Raw genomic sequence first — 22,815 nt, 5'->3', positions numbered from 1 at the left:
TAAAATGATCACGTGTATAATGATGTTGATGGTCAAAAATACATTGAAAAGAACTCATATATCAGATGGCTGAACACATTACAATAAATCTATGCAATGAAGTTCAGTATAGCACTTAATATTATGTATGTAATACAGAGATTTATTAGCATAGAAAAATGTTCACAAGGTATTGATGAGTCAAAATATATATATTGCATGATTCCATTTTGGGAAAAAAGAAAAAATATGTGTGTGTGTTTGCATGTGTATTTGAAAAATAGTCTGAATATTTGTATTTCTGATCTGTGGCAAATCCTGTCAGCTCTACTTTGAAATAATCCAGAATCCCACCATTTTTCCTTGTCCTCTCATGTCTCTTCGATTATTTTAGTACCTTCCTAACTAGTCATCCTTTTATCACACTTGCTTCTCTACAGCCCATTCTCAGTACAGGAGCCAGAATGATCTTGTTGATTCAGCTTGTTTTAGCACCCAGAGGAGAAAGTCTTCAAAGCAGATCATTGTTTTATCTTAACACCATTGTTCTCACAGATGGGGTCATCTGTCTTCTTGTTTTCTGCAGAATTCATCAGGAGATCCTTTCCTGGCCTTTTCTAGGAGTAACCCTGCTCTTAAATCTGATTTATGCTTGGCTCTGTAGGTTTTCCACTAGTGGAACATAATCAGTTAGACACATAGGGCTTCCTTCTTTCCTGAGTTCTTTCCACAGGTGGAAGGAAGCCTTTAGATCTATACCAAGACAAGTTGAAGGGAAAAGACTTGGTCTTCAGTGTCAAAGTAGACTAAATTCTCTGCCTTCTAGGAAATTCTTCATCCAAAAAGAATTACTTTTCCCCTTTGTTATACAAAAGGAACACCGTCATAAATACTACTGGCACTATGTAGTCTAAATGGAATCTAAAATAGTGGAGCAACCCACAGGCAGAAAAGCAGCAAAATTACCCAGTCCCCATCTTTATACCATTTAGCAGAAAAATGTGCTTTGTTGGACCGGACACTGCTGAAACATATCATGAAAAGGGCTCTAGGAAAAAGATACTGCCCCATAACTCTCTATAATTACAGGGATGGGAGGCAGGGAACATCCAGGTTGTTGTGTAACAGTAAGAGCATCCTGGTTGACAAAGTGGTCTTGTTAGAAAGAGGGGGCTTCCACTCCATGGGTGATATCAGCCTCTTCTTTCACTGAGCTAATTCAAATCTACAAAGCCAGCTTTGTGCTAAGCTATCAGAGGAATATCTGTATTTGTCTCTCCTCAACCATCATTCCAAAAGACACAATTGCCTTTCTCACAATACAACAAATTTAAGTTTTAAAAAATTAGGGGTACCTGGGTGGCTTGGTCAGTTGAGTGTCTGACTCTTGATTTTGGCTCAGGTCGTGATCTCACATTTTGTGAGATAGAGCCCCATGCTTAGGGTTCTCTCTCTCTCTCTCTCTCTCTCTCTCTCTCTCTGTGTCCCTCCCTTGCTCTCTCTCTCTCTCAAAGTAAATAAGTAAACTTTAAAAAAATTAAAATTAAAAATTAAATCTTGGGTGCCTGGCTGTCACAGTCAGAGGAGCATGCAACTTTTGATCTTGAGGTCAAGATCATGGGGTTCGAGCCCCGTGTTGGTTGTAGAGATTACTAGGAAAGATAAATAAACTTAAAAAAAAAATTAAGTCTTCAGATTAAATGAATTCACACTAAATCATAAATGACCTATAAGTTCCCGTAATAGTTCTAGAAATACTTTCAAGATATTTGTAGGTCTGTAAGATTTCCTAAATGGTGAGCTTCATACAGTGGATGTGGTAGCAGTATAATAAGATTCTTAAAGATAAGAATATGACCTGATGTTGAAATCCCAGAAACTTCTCTAAAGAAGAATAGAGATCCAGAAATGGATTCACCAGAGGAGGGCCCCACTTAGTGATGTTGCAAAGACAAGGAAACAGGAGAACCCAGCCTCCGTCCCTCCCAATAAAGATCGACAATTAGATAGCTATCCACAAACAGAAGTGGCTCTGGGAGAGCTCTGGAGTCCACTTAAGAAACGTCACTAACACAGTGAAACAAATAATTTGTGAATAATCACACAAAAGGAAGGATAAACATCTCCATTTGCCTATGCCATCCCATCCCCCAAGCCAGCACTGCTCAGCACCAAGAGGGAACTCCAGATCTATACAGAATTCCCCTCGCTGAAAACGGAAGACTGAAATGACCAGTCAGCTTCCCCAGCCTTTCAGGTCACTATACAAAGGACTTGCTTCAGTTTCACCCCACCCAGAGACCAGCAAAAAGGAGATGTAGAGAATTGACTAGAAATGAGGAAGAAAAGCAGGGATATCACTACCAGACATGGAGTGACTGGGATTCCCAGCGATCTGCTCTGTAGAAGACCCCAGCAGCTTTCACCAATGAAGGTACCAATGGCCAACACAGCTACCACATACTTCCTGCAGATTTCACTGGATTTTGCCCCCAAAATATTCGTATTCATTGATGCCAACTACCCTTCCCACCCCATTCTCCACTGGAGCCTGGGACCCACACTAGCAGTCAGCCCAAGCCTCTGAGGCTGCACATATACTCCAGCCTAGACCCCTCCAGCTAATCCCCACCACTGCATGCACTCAAGGCTAATCCCTCTAGCTGTGCTGTTGCATACTGCTGGTCTGATGCCCTTCACCTGCCTCCATTGTTGTGTCTGCACCTGTGGCAAGATCCTGTAGCCATGAGAGTACATGCCAGTAGCCAAGGTTTCCACAGCTATTTGTGGTCCTGGCCCTGGACCTGGCCCTGTCTCCTGTCACTGGCCTGTACCACTGGGCTCACCTGCAGCTAATCCCTCCACCTGTGTGCCTGCATGCCCATGAGTTGACTCAAGACATTCATTTCCACTGCTGTTGCACCTGTGACAAGACCCAGCAGCCACAGTAGTGCAGTGTAACAGCCAGGGCCACAATAACTGCCACTTGGTCCTGGCCTTTGTTGCTTGCCTTAGCCCCACCACTATGTGTGTGTTTGTAGCTGGCCCCTGCCACTACAGGCCCCTGCAGCTGGCTCCTATAGCTGAGTGTGTGCCCACTGTCACTCCAGCTGCTACCACTGCCTGCCCTGGTTCCTACCTGCTAGATCTAGAGGTGCTGCCCAAGGACACCAACAACCATTGCAGCCTCAGCAGATCCGCTGCAGTTCTTGCAAAGGACTATGCAATCGGCAATACTGTAGACCCCAGCATCCTGAGCCAATGAGTCACCACCACATCTGGACCCAGAGCCACTACACACCCCTGCACTTGGCACCCTCCCCCACCAGGATGTGTGCCCCACCCTCAGCAAAGGTCTTCCTTTACACAAGTCAGTTCTTAAAGTGGAAAAGATAACTGTTTGTCCAAATGCACAGACACCTACACAATAGGAATCAAGAAAAAGCACCAAAACATGACTTCACCAAAGAAAAATTCCAGTAACTGACCACAAAGAAATGAAGACACAGGAATTATCTAACAAAGAATTCAACATAATTGATGTTCTAAATATCTTCAGAGGGGCACCTGGGTGGCTCAGTCAGTTGAGTGTCCGACTTCGGCTCAGGTCATGACCTCACAGTTTGTGAGTTCGAGCCCCGCATCAGGTCCCGTGCTGACAGCTCAGAGCCTGGAACCTGCTTCCGATTCTGTGTCTGCCCCTCCTCTGCTCATGCTCTGTCTCTCTCTCTCTCTCTCTCTCAAAAAAAATAAATAAACATTAAAAAAAATTAAAATAAATAAATATCTTCAGAGAGCTATAAGAGAACACAGATAAATAACAAAATCAGAAAAACAATAAAAGAACACAATGATATAAAACATAAAGAACCAAACAAATTTGGGAGCTTAAGAATATGATGGCTGAACTGAAGAAGAGCTCCAGCAGACTGGACCAAGCAGAAGAATCAGTGAGCTCAAAGACATTGTTTGAAAGTATCCAGTAGAGGAACAAAAAGAAAAAAGAATGAAAAGAAATGAAGAAAACCTACTGGACCTATGGGACACCATGAAGAGAAATAATCTACCTATCGTTGGAGTCCTAGAAGGAGAAGAGAAGGAGAAAAGGGGGTAGAAAGCTTAAATAATGACTGAGACCTTCCCAAACCTGGAGAGGGATTTGGACGTTCAAGTTCATGAAGCTAATAGGCCACCACAAAATTTCAATCCAAAATGATCTTCTCCAAAACACATTATAATAAAACTGACTAAAATCACAGAGATAGAATGTTTAAAGTAGCAAGAGAAAACAAATTTTTCATACAAGGGATCCCCTATAAGGCTATCAGCTGAATTCTCGGCAGGAACCTTGCAGGCCAGGAGAGAATGGAGTAATATATTCAGAGAACTGAAAGAAAAAAGCCAACCAAGAATACTTTACCCAGAAAATTTACCCTCCAAAAAATGAAGGTGAGATAAATAAGTATGTTCCATAACAAACAAAAGCTGAAGAACTTCATTACCACTGGACCTACCTTATAAGAAATGTTGAAAGTTCTTCATGTTTAAATAAAAAGACACTAACTAGTAACATGAAAATACAGAAAACACTGGTAAAGGTAAGTCTATAGTTAGATTCAGACTACTCTAATACAGTAATATGGTGATGTGTTAACCACTCAACTCTAGTATAAAGGCTAAAGGACAAAAGTATTAAAATTAGCTATAACAACAATAATTTATACACACACATAATGCATATACAATATAAAAAGATGCATATTGTGACATCAAAAACAAAATGTTGAGAGGGAAGGGTACAAATTTTGTATGTAATTGAAATTAAGTTATCATTTCGAAGTAGACTGTCTAGGGGTACCTGGGTGGCTTAGTCGGTTAAGCATCCAACTCTTGATTTCAGCTCAGATCATGCTCTCAGGGTTGTGAGATCAAGCCCCACCTCATGCTCTACATTGGGCATGGAGCCTGCTTAGATTCTCTCTCTCCCTGTTCCTTTGCCCACCCCCCCACACATGTTTGCATGTGCTCTCTCTCCCCCTCTCTCAAAGAAAGAAAGATAGATATATAGGTAGGTAGGTAGGTAGGTAGATAGATAGATAGATAGATAGATAGATAGATAGATAGATTAAGTAATTAATTTAAAAAATAGACTATTGAGGTGGCTGGGTGGCTCAGTTGGTTCATCTCAGCTCAGGTCTTGATCTCAGATCATGAGTTCAAGCCCTGCGTTGGGCTCCGCGCTAAGCATGAAGCCTACTTAAAAAAAAAAAAAAAAAAGACTGTTATGTCTGTAAGATGTTTCAATTATGTCTCATAGTGACCACAAAATAAGGGGCACTTGGGTGGTTCAGTCAGTTGAGTGTCTGACTTTTGATTTCAGCTCAGGTCATGATCTCATGGTTCCTGGGTTAGAGCCCCACCTTGGGGCTCTGCACTGATAGCACCATGGCCTGCTTGGGATTCTCTCTCTCTTCCTTTCTTTCTGCCCCTCCCCGGTCATGTGCACACACACTTTCTCAAAATAAGTAAACATTAAAATAATAATAATAATTACTTTAAATAAGTGGGTTAAGTTCTCCAAACAAAGGGCAGATAGTTGCTAAATTTGTAGAAAACAAGACCCAACCATATGCTGCCTACAAGGAACTCACTTCTGCTAAAGGGAACACATTGATTCAAAGTGCAGGGATGCAAAAAGATATTCTATACAAATGCAAACCAGAAGGGAACAGGGATAGCTATACTTGTAGCAGACAAAATAAACTTTAAGTCAAAAACTGGAACAAGAAACAAAGTCATCGTATAATGATAAAGGGGTTAATTTATCAAGAGGTTATAACAATTTTAAATTTTTTTTTTCAACGTTTATTTATTTTTGGGACAGAGAGAGACAGAGCATGAACGGGGGAGGGGCAGAAAGAGAGGGAGACACAGAATCGGAAACAGGCTCCAGGCTCTGAGCTATCAGCCCAGAGCCTGACGCAGGGCTCGAACTCATGGACCGCGAGATCGTGACCTGGCTGAAGTCGGACGCTTAACCGACTGCGCCACCCAGGCGCCCCAAGAGGTTATAACAATTTTAAATACACATACATCCTACATTAGAACACCTAAGTATATTAAGCAAATATCAACAGATCTGAAGGGAGTAATTGACAATACATTAATATTAGGGGACTTCAGCCTGGGTGGCTCAGTCAGTTAAGCTTCCAGCTTCGGCTCAGGTCATGATCTCTCAGTTTGTGAGTTCAAGCCCTGTGTTGGGCTCTGTGCTGACAGCTCAGAGCCTGGAGCCTGCTTCAGATTCTGTGTCTCCCTGTCTCTCTGCCCCTCCCATGCTCATGCTGTGTCTCTGTCTGTCTCTCAGTAATAAATAAACGTTTAAAAAAAATATTAGGAGACTTCAATACTCCACTTTCAACAAGTTTTTTTATCTTTCTATACTATTTTGTTTTTGATACATTTCTTATAAATAACATGGTTTGATCCAATCTGAGAGCCTTTGTCTTGGGAGGGCGGCATTTGTCATTTAATAGAGGAGTTTAGTTCATTTAACTCTGTTGTGATTTATTTGGTCTTCTCTCACCTTCTGTTTCTGAGCTTTCTTGCTGGGTTTTTTTTTTTTTTTCTTTTAAACCTTTGCTCTAGGCATTGTGTTTCTCCTGAAGCTTTTATAGCAGTTTGTATTGTAAAAGACCTCCTTCCCCTTTTTCTTTCTTTTATTCTCAGTTAGTGTTTTGGTTACCCCCCAGAGGTATCTCCAAGGGACCTAGAAAGAAACTCTTGGGAGTGTTAGTGCCTTTTGGATGGTTTTAGCAGTCCCAATTAAAATGTAGTAGCAACACCCTGTAATTAGAGGAGGCACGCTGTAAAAATAATTCTCTGGACTCGGTCAGACGGAGCCTCTTCAAGGGTTAGAAATGAAGGAGGGAGTCATTTGGGTCACTTTGGTCATGGAAGTGATAAATGGTTGGACCATGTCAATTTTGCACAGCAGAAGATGGGCTTCATCTTATTCATTGTGAGCCTTAGCAGTGATCACTGGGATGGAAGGATGGTCATGGGGAACCACACAATAAATAAATGAGGAGAGGGAGAGTCCTGGTGTACATATGAGTGGCTCTAGGGGACTTTTCCTTCCCATTTCCTTCTTCCTCCTTACTAGAGGTCTCACTTACCCAGTCAGCTATTCCACTGGTGGTAGGGACATCTCTTGGGGGAGAGGTGCAACATGACTTTTTTTAATCCAGGATGAAGTCATGCATTTCTTTTTTTTTTTTTTTTTACATTCATTTGATTTTGAGAGATCGACAGAGCGGAACTGGGGGAGCGGTAGAGAGAGAATGAGACACAGAATCTGAAGCAGGCTCCAGGCTCTGAGCCCAACGTAGGGCTTGAACTCACAAACCTTGAGATCATGACCTGAGCTGAAGTCAGATGCTTGACCAGCTGAGCCACCCAGTCGCCCCTGTTAGACGCTGAGACGTTTAGCTTCCTTTCACTTTCTTCTCTCTACTCAGTTTACTTTTTAATAATCTGGTAGTTTTTTCTATTCCACATTCTTTCTCTTTTTTTTAAGTTTATTTTACTTACTTTGAGAGAGAGAGAGAGAATGAGAATTCCAAGCAGGCTCCAAGCAGTCAGCACAGCCCAACACAGGGCTCACTCTGATGAACCCTGAGATCATGACCTGAGCCAAAATTCAGAGTTGAATGCTTAACCAACTGAGCCACCCAGGAACACTTCCACAGTATTTCTTTATAAATGACTTTACATTACATACTTTCTCTTTCAAGGATGCTTCTCATATTTCATTATTATGTATTTTATATTTGGGGAGAATAACCAAGAGTGCATGCTCTAGTAGGCTGTCTGGATTTGAATTCTGGCTCTGCGACCCTGGACACATTGTACCTTAGTTTACTCTTCTTTAACGGGGGGTGGGTATAATACGATGTCACAGAGCGGTTGAGAGGATTAAATAATTCATAGAAAGTGCCTATACATAATAAATAACATTTAATAAATGCCAGATGCCATGATTATTATTGTATTAATAACCATTATTTAAGCTTAACTCTGTTCTACGGATTTTATTGCTCACTTAATTTATTGCTCACTTCCTAATTGATCTCATCTTCCCTGTCTTTATTTCTTTATTTTGATGGATCTTTGTTGTTGGCTGAAGAATTTCCTCAACTGGCGATTGCCAACTTTTTCTTAAGGGGCAAGATAAATATTTTAGGCTTGCTAGCCATGACACCTACTTCTACTTAACTACTAAGGTCTCAACTCTGCCTCTGTAGCTCAAAAGCAGCCATAGACACTACATAAATCAATGGCTAGCCAAGAGGGCAGAGTTTACTGACGCTTGCTCAAGACTTGTGCTTCTGTTTTTTGTGTAATGTTAGTAAGGTGTATGAGTTATACAATTTTAAAGTTCTTGCATGTCTGAGAATATCTTCTGTCACTAATGTAAGCAAATGATACTTCACTTGTATGTAATTCTTCAATTACAATTGTTTTCTCTCAAGATTCTGTGGTGTTCAAGTATTGTGGAGAATTATGATACAACCTAATACTTCTTTCTTTATGATAACTAATGTGTTTTCCTTCTGGATGGCTTAGGATTTCTCTTTTCTTTATCCTTAGCATTTGTCATTTCACCAGGGGAATTTTTTTTCTGTTCTGTGTTAAAACAGCAAGGCTAAGAAGAAGAACTAGATTGATGGACTTACATACCATGAACTTTGGCTATTTCAGATTGCCTTATTGTCTTTTTTTCCTCCACTAAAGAAATTTCCTTTATGTTCAAAAAGTTAGCGATGAAAAGTTTTTATCATTTTGAATTGCATATGATATGATATGGTGTTTTAAGTGGAAGAATATTCACTATTTCATATTGTATAGTTTGGTTCCTGTTTAATGGACTCCTATAGCTGTACAATCACAGAAAACATATTCAGGAAATAGTCTAATTAAATTACCCTTGTTTGGGGTGCCTGGGTGGCTTAGTTGGTTGAGCATCTGACACTTGATTTTGGCTCAGATTGTGACCTCACGGTCATGGGATTGAGCCCTGCACCAGGCTCTGTGCTGAGCATGAAGCCTGCTTAAAATTCTCTCTCTCTCTCTCTCTCTCTCTCTGTCTCTCTCTCTCTCTCTCTCTGTCTCTCTCTCTCTCCCCTCCCCCCTTGCCCCCCCCACACTCTCTCTCTCTCACTCTCAAATCATAAATAAATAAATAACCCTTGTTTGAACATATTAAATCACTAAATGGTAAGGAACTAAAATTTATAGCATAGTCAAAAGTCATTACAATGTTTTAAATTGTAATTCTAACACAAGGAACAGGAAAATACCTTGATTTTAACTTTATTTCATAACACAGTATCTTCTATAACCACTTATAGTCCATGTGGATGTTTTTTAATTTTTTTAGCGTTTATTTATTTTTGAGAGAGAGAGAGACAGAGACAGCATGAGGAGGGGAGGGGCAGAGAGAGAGGGAGACACAGAATTTGAAGCAGGCTCCAGGCTCTGAGCTCTCAGCACAAAGCCTGATGCGGGACTCGAACTCGTGAACCATGAGATCATGACCTGAGCTGAAGTCAGACACTTAAACGACTGAGCCACCCAGGTGCCCCTTATGTGGATTTTTTTTAATTTGCCATCCTGTATCTTGTATTTCAAGAATAGTTATTTGCCTGATTTCAGAGCAAATGCTGTAGCTATTCTCATCATCTTCATCAACTTCAGGTGCCAAGATTAATAGTGTATATTTTGGTCAGTAGAGAATTCCACAAAACAAAGATGAGGGGAAGCCTAACTATGGGGCTTCTGAGTTGAAGCAGAAGGTATAAGAGTTAAATTTTTGAGCCACTCATATTCTCATTATGCCTCGCTTCACATAAATATGCCTTTATACCCAGTTAACTGTATATAAAAATCAAATGTAGAATATGTAACTTTATAAAAAGACATTCTTCTTGACTTTGTGCTTCTCTTTTGTCATTCTGTAAGTCTTACATTTTTCAAATATTTGCAGCCCTTTTTATTAGCTATAGCGTTAACGTGACACATGCCATGAAACTATTAGAAAATGCTGAAAAGGCTAACATTATCATATTTACTACCTGTAAAATGGTTACTCAGAAATGAAACCAGAGTTTATATAAGGCAACTATTATTGATGAAAAGAAAATCAATCTGCTGCTGCTTAAGTGTGTTTAAAATAATTCCTAGGAGGGGTGCCTGGGTGGTTCAGTCGGTTAAGCGTCTGACTTCGGCTCAGGTCATGATCTCGTGGTCCGTGAGTTCAAGCCCCGCGTCAGGCTCTGTGCTGACTGCTCAGAGCTTGGAGCCTGTTTCAGATTCTGTGTCTCCCTCTTTCTCTGACCCTCCCCCGTTCATGCTCTGTCTCTCTCTGTCTCAAAAATAAATAAACGTTAAAAAAAATTAAAAATAAATAAATAAATAAATAAATAAATAAATAAATAAATAAAATAATTCCTAGGATATTTTCATTTTGTGTAGCACCCTTCTTCTGAGGCTAAAGCATCCAAGGAAATGCAGTCCAACTACAACATGTACTATGAGAACCTTTTCCCTCTACTCTGTAAAAGGCAGAAAGACGACTTTCAGTCTGCACCCTAACCATCATACCTAGAAGAATTCAGGGAGGGATACTATTTTGAAATCAAATCTTACAGATTTTTCTCCCCCACTTTCCCCAAGCCTAATGTTATATAGAAAGCAAGACACTAAGCCTTCACTTCACATAAGAGGAATGCTAGTGGGTTAGTCTGCAAAGAAGCAGTCCTATTGTTTCTAGAAAGGATAAGTCATTCCAGGATTAACTACATTTAGGATATACTGCATTTGTGGGAGGCATTGACCATCTGAAGTACCCCAAAGCAGGGGAGGGGGCAGGGGGGCTGTTATATGCTAAAGTTCTGGAAAGCAATTTCTGAGAAACCTTAGTAGAGAGATGATCATGTGTTTTTATGTTTTCAGAGGGCCATCATATAGATGAGGAAGCAGATCTATTTTTTATCTCTCTAGAAAATTAAACTAGGACAGTTTATAGGAGCTACACAGAATTAGATTTGTGTTCTGCTTGAGAAGAAAAGCTCAATTAATATGGCCAGTAATGGTTAGAACCTCAGAAGTGGTGACCTCTCTCTCTCTTTCAGAAATAATCAGAGGTTATGTGATCATCCTTACAAATTCAGTAGGCAGGTTCATCATTAAACAGAGACTCATTATAATCTAAAGGGTTTTTTTCTAACTCAGAGTTCTCTAATATTGCATATTAATTACCTCATTTATCCTATAACGTCATTTTAAAACAAGAATAGTGCTGGTAGGAATTCTGTAGTAGGAGAATCAAACCAACAGAAAATAAGAATCTAACCTATTCATGTTTTTGTTTATTATGTCAGTACTACCAAAAAAGAATTTAAGGCATAATGACTCATGTTGTTGGAAGAACCAAAATTAGAGGCTAGTCTTGTGCCTTTTCTATTAAAAAGACACTAAGTGGAACAGTCTTGAAAGTCTTGAGACAGCTAGTGTTATTGCTGTCTGAATATTTGACTTAATATATATAGAAAAAGATGCTTTTTTTGTGTGTTACTAAAACAAAGCAGAAAAATCTGTGCTTCCAAGAGCAATCTAGGGTCGTTATTTTATCACTGTTGTTAATGATAGAATAATATAAACATGGATTCTTAACTAGAACAGACCTAAGGGATCTCCATTTCCTAGTAGCACAGATTGTCATGGAACTCTGAGTAATGAGCTTTGAATATAATCTTATTGTTTTAATCACTTCCAACATATATTACGATCATTTTGGAAATCACTGTACTAAAAGTAGATTATGTTGATAACACAGTGGGAGAAAGCTTCACTGTTCACTCTGTAAGTAGCCTGGGATTCAAAAGAATTCCTCTCTCAGTACCTTTCTATGAAACAGGTTATGAGTTAGCAGAAACCCTGGACACCTTAAAACTTTCCAGAGCAGCTAGATTTTAAAAAAAATACTCTGAAGCCTACATTTAAAGGGAGACAGGGAAGTACAAGAGTTGCCTAATAGCATATTCCCGGGTAGCGTGTTTCACTTAAAAGCACATGGATATTTGCTTGTTTGTCTTAAATGCTTTGATATGATCAGCAGATGAAGATTGGATAGGCTGAGAGAACGACTCCTGGAAGGACCTTTCCTGATAGACTGGTAAGGCCCGAGAGTGTGCAGGGCTGCTGCCCTGACTTGCCTTATCATGACCAGTGCACTAGAAGCGCAGCCTCTAGAGTAGTATCAGTGCATGCACTTTAATAAACACTCTGAGTAGCTCCACATAAGCAAATACTCTATTTGAAAGTAAGCAGGATCAAAAGATACACAAACCTCAAGAAGTACAGGGTAAGGCGCCTGAGTGGCTCAGTCGGTTGAGTGTCAGACTCTTGATTTCTGTTCAGGTCATGATCCCAGGGTCATGGGATTGAGTCCCACGTTGGGCCACAATGAGCATGGAGCCTGCTTGAGATTCTCGTCCTCCCTCTCCCTCTGCCCCTTCCCCACTTGTGCTCGCTCGCTCTCTCGCTCTCTCGCTCTCTCTCAAAATGAAAAATTAAAAAATTAAAAATAATAAAAGAAGTACAGGGTGTGCTTTGGTAAAATGACCATAATTGTAAGAGGATATATTAACTATGGTGTGCTGAAATAACTCATTCAGTCGTTTAAATGATGACTGTGCCTTCACAAAACTCACAGGACATAAGAATAAAATATTATGATAAAGCTAAAATTGTAAGCACTCTGTGTCCTCTCTGTAATGAGTGGAGATAGGGAATGGGAATGCTGCTTTAATTGTTGAGCTTTGCTTCAACGTACTGACTGGCTTTTGCCAAATTTTTCCCCATTTCTGTTCATTTGGACTAATTTCTTCCTGATGCCACCTCCTCTGTCACTGCTTCCTTTCTCCTTCCTTTTACCTTAAATATTGGCTTCCAGTTGCCCCGTGTTTTCCTCTGAATAGGCTGCAGACCCCTTGAATTCAGCAGGTCTGAAAAGAATTCCTTTTATTTCTCAGAACCTTTTACATCTGTTTTATCTTTTGGTTAATGGTATGCAAGCTAGCCTAAGGCAGTCAAGCTGTCAGCCTTTTTTACTGTCTATTCTTCACAGCTAATTAATCATTAAGTTGTATAATCCCACCTCCTTATTTCAGATCTGTTTCTTCCTCTCCATTACCACTGCAGTCACCCCAGTTCACATTTTCAGCATTTACAAGAGCTTCCTCGGTCTTCTCTGAAGCTGGTTCTTGTTTTCCAACTCATCCTTCAATTCACACTGTAGCCAGAGAAATCCTTTATATACATCTGTTTGATGGTGTCACCCCCCGCCCCCAGCCCCCGCCTCAAAACTCTCAGCAGCTGTATGCTGTCTGTGGTTATTACAATCTCAGGTATCTACAAGGAATAGGCAAATGATGTATTTGAATGAGGGGGGGAGGATAGAAGAATGCATTACTGCCTAAAGCAATTCATATTCATGATTTTTTCAAACATGTGACAAACCTGTCTGAGAATCTAATGTTACCTGTGGATTTCCAATTAGTGCAGCCAAGTCTAAAGTATAAGCAAGGCATATGCAACGTTTCTCTGATGGTATGTCCTTGAAATGAAGAACTTGGAACTCAGCTATTGTAGAGACTGACATAATCAGTGAGTCATGTTTTGTTGTTTTGTGTCTAGGTTAAAACATATCAAAATAGAGTATGTGTTTATTATTGTTAAGAACCTCTCTCTCCCTGTTGGAGGCCATGGAGCATAATAAAAAAGTTTATGGGCTTTGGAGTCAGTGTTGACCTAGGTTCACTTACCAGTTCTGCCACATATTAGCTGTGTAATTTGGGGCTTGTCATTTAGTGAGCCCCAGTTGTCTACCCTGTTGAAAAAAAAATCAGGAGCGTCTGGGTGGCTCAGTCAGTTAAGCATCCGACTCTTGATTTTGGCTCAGGTGATGATGTCACAGTTTGTGAGACAGAGCCCTGTGTTGGGCTCTGTGTTGACAGTGTGGATCCTGCTTGAGATTCTCTCTCTCTCTCTCTCTCTCTCTCTCTCTCTCTCTCAAAATAAATAACATTTTTAATAAAAAGAAAATTAAAACTTTCAGAGTTGAGTGTACTAAATCAGATAATCAACATCTTTAAATTATCAAGCTCAAGGCTTGGCACATAGTAGTAACTCTTCAGTAAAAGACAACATCAAGTAGGAAAGTTTTTAATTTTTTTTTAATGTTTATTTATTTTGAGAGAGAATGATCATGAGCTGGAGAGGGGCAGAGAGAGAGAATCCCAAGCAGGCTCCAACGCAGGGCTCAGTCTCACAAACCATGAGATCATAACCTGAGCCGAAATCAGGAGTCAGATGTTCAACTGACTGAGCCACCCAGGTGTCTCCAGACAAGTAGGAGAAACTTAAGAAGTGACAATAAGTATACAAAAATCTAATTCCCCTGGCTGTATCCTTTGTAACAGTTGTGTTTGTGGCCTAGAGAAGAATAAGCCTGTTGGAAGCCACTATCAAGTGAGGCAAGCAATGGGAAGCTGACAGGCACATGATTCGCCCAGGCAACCTATAACCCAAGAGCTCACCAGCCTAGCTGGCTAGCTAGCTGAAAGTGGAATTTAACCCTATAAGGTGTTATGATTGACAAATTCATGAGTAACATGGAAATATGGATTCTCTGTAACTATGCATAATATACTAAGCCCCCTTTTTTGCTTTTTTGTTTCCTATAATCTTTAATTTTTTTTTAAGGTTTATTTTTTTAATTTATTTTTGAGAGAGAGAGAGAGAGAGACAGAACGTGAGTGGGGCAGGGGCAGAGAGAGAGGAAGATCAGAACCCAAAGCAGTCTCCAGGCTCTGAGTTGTCCACATAGAGCCCAACATGGGGCTCAAACTCACAAACTGTGAGATCATGACCTGAGCCAAAGTCGGATGCTTAACTGACTGAGTCAACCAGGCACCCATAATCTTTAAAATTTTTAATAAAAATTATATTAACTGAAAATTTAATTCAATAGTATTAGGATATATAGGATATTTTATTTTGGTTTATTCTCTACATTTATATAAATTTGAAGTACCAAAGGAAGGAAGTAAACAACTTTGTTTTCTTTACCAGAACATTTAGTGTGGTAAGGAAGGAGGGACATTACATTTTATTCTAATGCACAAGTGTATTAATTATATTTATATTATATTTCTTGATCTAGGAATACTAAAAAGTCTTCAAGAGCTTTTGCCATTCACCCAAGGGGAAAAAACTACATACGCCATCTTCTCAAGCTTTGCATTTTTCATTTTGTTTTTTAAACTTCAGCTTTATTTTACCATTTCCATATACTTTGCTCAGTAATTTGTATACCCAGCTGACGTGGTTGAAATAGGAGGCTGAGTAGATACCAGTATGCTTTTCGTCCTTACCTCAGAGCTATAGTGATAATGAGCAAAGTAGTATAGAAAATAACCTGATAGCTGAATGACATCCACTGAACTCGCGATTGCACTTACAATGGAGAGACTAGAAAGAACAAACTAGAAATCTAGCTGGCTTTAAAAAGGCAAGACAAAGACTTAGAGTTTCAATCTCTTACTTTGCCACAATATGTCTCACCCCAAGCAGACGTTCATGCCCAGATAAATAATGCTACATTTAAGTAACAGCACATTAATATTATACAGTTAAGAGGATGGTTTCTAAGAAAGCAAAGCTGAAGCATTTAGATTGGTGTTGAAACACAAAGAGACAAGCGCTATCTTTACTGGCCATAGTAAAATTTCTCTTTTGGTTTTAAGGAGTATCGCTACAAGATTGATCTGGATAAATATGGTGGCATTCTGATATTACACCTGATATTACATTTAGTGTTTGGGGTGCCTGGGTGGCTCAGTCAGTTGAGCATCCGGCTCCTTTTTTTTTTTTTTAATGTTTATTTTTTTTTTGAGAGAGAGAGAGAACAAGGGAGGAGCAGACAGAGGGAGACAGAGGATCTGAAGTATGCTCTGTGCTTCAAACCTGTGAACTGTGAGACCATGACCTGAGCCGAAGTCAGATGCTTAACAGACTGAGCCACCCAGATGCCCTATGGACTCTTGATTTTGGCTCAGCTCATGATCCCAGGGTTGGAGGATTGAGCCCCACATCAGGCTCTGTGTGAGCGTGGAGCCTGCTTAAGATTTTCTCTCCTCCCTCTGCCCCTCTTCCTTGCTCATGCTCTCTCTGTCTCTCAGTAAATAGATAGATAGATAGATAGATAGATAGATAGATAGATAGATAAATGAATAAATAAATAAATAAATAAATTTTAATGTTTAACTCTCTGTTTTTCTTAAAGGAATGATTTTTTGTTTTTAGTTAATGCCTTCTAAATATTTCCCCCCCCTTCTCTCCTCCTCCTTAACTCCCATTCTTTCCTTCCTTACTCCCTGCAGCTCCTCAGAGAAATTTTGAAATTGCCTTCAAGATGTTTGATTTGAACGGAGATGGAGAAGTAGACATGGAGGAGTTTGAACAGGCAAGTTTCCCTGGAAAGTTCCTTTGTGTACATTAATATTTAACACCTTTTCATGTGCCTTGGAGTTATTTTGGTCCTGGTCAGCATACTCAGATGCAATCCAATTTTTGAAGTACCTAATCCATCACGTAAAAAAATCATCCTCACTTTGAGTAAGTGGGTTTTGTTTGTTTTCACCCTAAATGTAAGGAATTATTTGAGCATATGATGAAGGTCAAAGTTGTTCTGATTCCCCAACATGGATTAGGTCATAATGCTGAGAGGAAAAGTTTTGGATATTCAATCATCTGTTTAGTCAACATTTATTAAACAGCTCCTTTGTGCCAGGCAGTTCCAGAATATAAGGATGAATGACATATGTTCTGAAAGGATTTCTATAATAGAAGGAAAAATGGTACCATACCTTTGAGTATAGCATGTTCAAGCCAGAGATGTACAGTTTCTGATGAATCCTAGGAAGAGATTACATTTCCATAAAACTTCTATCATTGGTGGGCCATGGTATCTCTCTAGATACAATGATTATGATTGTCAGAATGGTTTCAAAACAAAACAAGCATATGTATACATATACATACACATGTATGTATATATGAAGAAAGTATTTGTATTTAAAATAAGGAAAATGGCAAGAAAGAAATGGGGGAAAGTATGAGGTATGTATTTGTAAATAAAAAATTCACAGAAACAAAATGTTTAAATATCTGGAGACATTTATTCAAATCTGAACCCTGTGTCCATCTAATACCTTCACTTTTCCATAATCCTGCACTTGACTAGTATTGCCAGGTGGTCCCAAATGATTATAAATAGAATTTATTTTGTTATTTTTAAAATTATATTTTATTTTGGGTGCCTGGGTGGCTCAGTCGGTTAAGCGTCCAACTTCGGTTCAGGTCATGATCTCGCGGTCCATGAGTTCGAGCCCCACATCGGTCTCTATGCTGACAGCTCAGAGCCTGGAGCCTGTTTCAGATTCTGTGTCTCCCTCTCTCTCTGCCCCTCCCCTGTTCATGCTCTGTCTCTCTCTGTCTCAAAAATAAACAAACATTAAAAAAAATTTTTTTTTATTTAAAATTATATTTTATTTTACTTTAATGGGAGTTAGGGCTAATTTTATTTTCATTCAGACTTTAGTTGAGAAACTGAGTTTTCTTCCCCCCCCTTTTTTTTTATTTTTTAAGTTTTTATTTTAATCCCAGTTAGTTAACATACAATGTTAAATTAGTTTCAGGTGTACGATATAGTAATTAAATACTTCCATATGTCACCCTGTGTTCATCACAACAAGTGCAGTCTTTAATCCTCATCACCTATTCAGCTCATCCCCTTATTTTATTTTACATTGCACTATTTTATTTTTTATTGAGATATTATTGACATATAACATTGTATTAGTTTTAGGTGTACAACATAATGATTTGATCTATGTATATATTGCAAAGTGACTACCACAATAAGTTTAGTTAACATCCATCACCACACATAGTTACAAATTATATTTCTTGTGATGAGAATTTTTAAGATCTACTCTCTTAGCAACTTTCAAATATACAATACAGTTTTGTGAAATATAGTCATCATGCTGTACATAGCATCCCCAGGATTTACTTATAACTACAAGTTTATACCTTTAGACCACCTTCACCCATGGGGATCCCCCCCACCTCTGTCAACCAATAATCTCTTCTCCATATCTATGAGTTCAACTTTTTTTTTAGATTCCTATGTAAGTTAAATCATACAGTATTTGTCTTTCTCTGTTTGACTGACTTCATGACCTCAAAGGTCCATTCCATGTTATTACAAATGGCAGAATTTTCTTCCTTTTATGGCTGAATAATATTCCATTGTGTATATATATATCACATTTTCTTTGGCCATTCATCCATTGGTGGAAACTGAGATTGTTCCCATGTCTTGGCTATTGTAAATAATGTTGCAGTGAACATGGATGGGTGCAGATATCTCTTCAAAATAGTAATTTTGTTTCCTTCTTATAAATACCCAAAAATGGAATTGATGAATCATATGATAGTTCTGTTTTTAATTTTGGGGGAACCTCCATACTATTTTTCATAGTGACTGCATCAATTTACATTCCCACCAACAGTGCACAAGGGTTCTTTTTTCTCCACACCCTAGCCAATGCTTGTTATTTTTTGTCCTTTTGATAATAGCCATTCTAATAGGTGTAAAGTATTATCTCATTATGGCTTTGATTTCCATGTCCCTGATGATGAGTGATCTTGAGCATATTTTCATGCATCTGCTGGTCATCTGTATGCCTCCTTTGGAAAAATGTCTACTCAGATCCTCTGCCCATTTTTTAATCAGAATGTTTGGATTTTGTTATTGAGCTGTAGGAGTTCTTTATATATTTTGGATATTAACCCTTTATCAGATATATGATTTGCAAATATTTTCTCTGATTCAGTAGGTTGCCTTTTTATTTTGTTGGTTTCCTTTGCCACGAAGAGCTTTTTAGTTTGTCAGCCCAATTGATTATATTTGCTTTTGTTGCCTTTGCTTTTGTGTTAAATCCAAAAAAATCATCACCAAGACCACGGTCAAGGAGCTTACCACCTATGTTTTCTTCCAGGAGTTTTATAGTGTCAAGTCTTACATTCAAGACTTTAATCCACACTAAATTAATGTTTGTGTGTGGTATGAGATAGTGGCCCAGTTTCATTCTTTGGTATGTAGCTGTCCGGTTTTCTGAACACATTTATTGAAGAAGTTGTCCTTTCTCCATTGTATATTCTTGGCTCTTTTGTCATAAATTAATTGACCGTATATGTGAGGGTTTATTTCTATTGTTTATTTATTCTATTCCATTGATCAATGTGTCTGTTTTTATACCAATACCATACTGTGATTTTTTTTTTTAAGTTTATTTATTTATTTTGAGAGAGACAGAGACAGCATGAGTGGGGGTGGGTCAGAGAGAGAGCAGACTGAGAATCCCAAGCAGGCTTCATGCTACCAGCATAGAGCCTAATTCAGGGCTTGAACTCATGAAACCATGAGATCATGACCTGAGCTGAAATTAAGAGCCACCTGAGTCACCCAGGTGCCCCAATACCATAGTGTTTTGATGACTATAGTCTTATAACATAGTTTGAAATCAGGGAGTGTAATGCCTCTAGTTCTTCTTTCTCAAGATCTCTTTGGCTGTTCAGGGTCTAGTTGTTTTTTTTGTTTTTTGGTTTTTTTCCCTAAGAATCAACTTTGGCTGTATTAGTTTTCTCTATAGTTTGTGTGTTTTCTTCTTCTTTTTTTTTCTAATATGAAATTTATTGTCAAATTGGTTTCCATACAACACCCAGTGCTCATCCCAACAGGTGCCCTCCTCAATGCCCATCACCCACTTTCCCCTCCCTCCCGCCCTAGTATATTGTCTTCACAAGGAATAAAAACTAGTTTCAAATGTGTACAACAGAGAGCCCAAGTGGTTTTTGTGTTTTCTAATTAATTGATTTCTACTCTCATTTCTTCTACTCATTTTAGGGTTTTTTATGCTCTTTTATGAGTCTCTTAAGATAACATGGCTGGTCATTGTTTTGAGAATTTTCTTTTGTAATGTAAGCATTTAATACTATACATTTCCCTTCAAGCACTGCTATAGAAGCATCCTACAAATTTGATGTGTTGTATTTTCATTATCATTCAGTTTGAAATATTTTCTGTTTCACATGTGATTTCCTTCTTGACCCATAAATTGTTTAGAAGTATATTGTTTAATTTCCAAGTGTGGAGGTTTTGTTTTTTTAGTTATCTTTATTATCTAATTTAATTACATTGTGCTCAGAAAAGTCCTCTGCATGATTTAATCCTTTTAAATGTATTGAGCCTGGTTTTATAGAACTGTATCTGATGTGTTTTATTAAACACATCAGTGTGTTTTACTAAAGAATGTATATTCTGCAGTTACTGAGCACAGTGTTTTATAAATGTCAATTTAGTCAAGTTGATTGATAGTGTTGTTCAGATGTTCTTTGTCCTTACGGATTTTTTTTAACTTAGTCATTCTAGCAGTTGTTGAGAGGGAGATGTTAAAATCTCCAAATATAGAGGTACCTGGGTAGCTCAGTTGGTTAAGCGTCTGACTTTGGCTCAGGTCATGATCTCACAGTTTGTGAACTCAAGCCCTGCATCAGGCTCTTTGCTGTCAGCATAGATCCCATTCAGATCCTCAGTCTCTCTCTCTCTCTCTCTCTCTCTCTCTCTCTCTGCCCCTCCCCTGCTTGCATTCTCTCTCTGTCTCTCTTAAAATAAGTGAACTTAAAAAAAATCTCCAACTATAATTAGTCAATTGTTTGTTTTTCTTTAATTCTGCCAATTTGAGCTTTATGTATTTTGAAATTCTCTGCACATTTCTGATTATTGTCTTCCTCATGAATCGGTCCTGTTATAATTATGAAATGTTACTTTTTATCTTTGGTAATACTTTATCTTAAAGTCTATGTGGTATTAACATAGTAATTCAGACTTCTTATACTTACTATCTGCATGGTATGTCTTTTTTGTTTTGTCCATTTACTTTAAATATACCTGTGTTTTCTATTTAAAGTACATCTTTTCTAGACAATGTAATTTGGCTCTTGTTTTTTATCCATTCTGACAGTCTTTGCCTTTTAATTGCCGTATTTAGCCCATTGACATTTAACATAATTGCTGATTTAATTGGAATTAGACCTACCATTTTTGCTATTTGTTTTGTTTGTCCTTTCTGATTTTTGTTCCTCCCTTCTATGTTCCTGCCTTTTTTGAGATTAAATATTTTATCCAGAATTCTGGTTTAATTTGTTCGGCATTTTAGCTGTACCTTTTTGCATTATTTTTATAGTGGTTGCTCTAGGGAGTACAACATAAATTGTTAAATATACACAGTCTACTTAGAATTAATGTTCACAAGTTAGGTGGGGTGTGCCGTGAGACCTCAGGCGCCTTTGCTGCCAACAGTGAGCTAACTGCCAGCATTTGGGTGGCCTGGCATGGCACTCCAGCTGTAATTGTGTCAGCGTGTTAATGATGCCATCTCAAACCAACCTGGCTATGGGAATCCCCAGTAGTAAAGTGAAATACTCAAAGCTCTCCAGCACAGACGATGGCTACATTGACCTTCAGTTTAAGAAGAACCCTCCTAAGATCCCATGTAAGGCTGTTTCTGATTGGCACCTTTCGCATTATCGTAGTTTCCCCCCTACTGGCAGGCTATATCAGCAAAGAGGCGACAGACCAGGTGTTCCTGTCCTGATCATTGGCATCCTGGTGTTCCTGCCAGGATTTTACCACCTTCACACTGCCTACTATGTATCCAAAGACTGCTGGGGTTATTCTTATGATGACATTCCAGATTTTAATGACTAGCACCCACCCTTAACCCTGAGGAGAAGAGTCACAGATGGGACTGAGACCAGTTTTAAGATATTGAGCAGAAACTGTGGTTAAGGCTAAGGAATTCTGCAGTTTGCAGATGTTAAAGAAAAGAATGGCCAGACTTATGGGTCCATCTTCAGGATATCATATGAGCTTACAATTAACAAATTAACGAATTAGGACATGCTCTATTTTGCCTTTCCTGGCCCTGGCAAAAGCTGACAAGTTTTTCCACATGAATATGTGTCTTGGAAGAGGAGCAATGTTAATGGTGTGGGAAAGCAGGAGGTTATTCTGTAGTGAAAAGTGTTACTGCTACCATTCTTTTTAGAGTTGAGCATTTCTTTTAAATAGTCCTCATTGTCAGTTTGTTCTGGTGGCAAATGGAAGAATTCAATATGTCAAATTTCATATTACTAGTAATGTATTTTGAAAACATCTAAGTATCTTACCCTTACACTCCTCTCTAACTTTGTGTTCTACTGGAAGACCTTGGCAAAATCAAGTGTCATTATGGGTGCATCTGTAATATTTTTTGCTACTTGCTTCCTTACTAACAGCAGCCAGGACTTTTTAAAATCTCAGAGCAGGTTTCCAAAAGGTAAACACTTCTCCCTCGCTCATGCACGCACACACACGCACACACACACACACACACACACACACACACACACATACATACACACACACTCTCTCTCTCAAAATAAATAAATAAACTTAAAAACAAAAACCTCATAACTGTTTGGGCTCTATTCACCCAGTGCCATGACAGAAATGGGTTTTTTTAGTAGGAAAGTATGAGAAGTAATAACTCATTTATGAGACAGAAGAAAAAGAATGAAATTTTATTTAAGAGATCATGT

General features: G+C 38.7%; 1 protein-coding gene and 1 pseudogene across 7 annotated transcripts in view; both read left to right on the top strand.

The window, feature by feature from the left end:
* MICU1 (mitochondrial calcium uptake 1) overlaps positions 1 to 22,815 on the top strand; it is a 238,347-nt gene that overhangs the window by 139,488 nt on the left and 76,044 nt on the right. For all 7 annotated transcript variants that reach the window (XM_027062244.2, XM_027062242.2, XM_053207388.1 and 4 more), the window contains one exon: positions 16,488 to 16,570. In XM_027062244.2, coding sequence (XP_026918045.1) covers positions 16,488 to 16,570 — 83 coding nt within the window. The remainder of the gene's footprint in view (positions 1 to 16,487; positions 16,571 to 22,815) is intronic.
* On the top strand, positions 16,577 to 22,563 carry LOC128312663 (transmembrane protein 230-like; annotated as a pseudogene).

This window comes from Acinonyx jubatus, chromosome D2, assembly GCF_027475565.1.
Source record: "Acinonyx jubatus isolate Ajub_Pintada_27869175 chromosome D2, VMU_Ajub_asm_v1.0, whole genome shotgun sequence".
Lineage (NCBI taxonomy): Eukaryota > Metazoa > Chordata > Mammalia > Carnivora > Felidae > Acinonyx > Acinonyx jubatus.
This window is presented reverse-complemented; position numbering and strand designations above follow the sequence as displayed.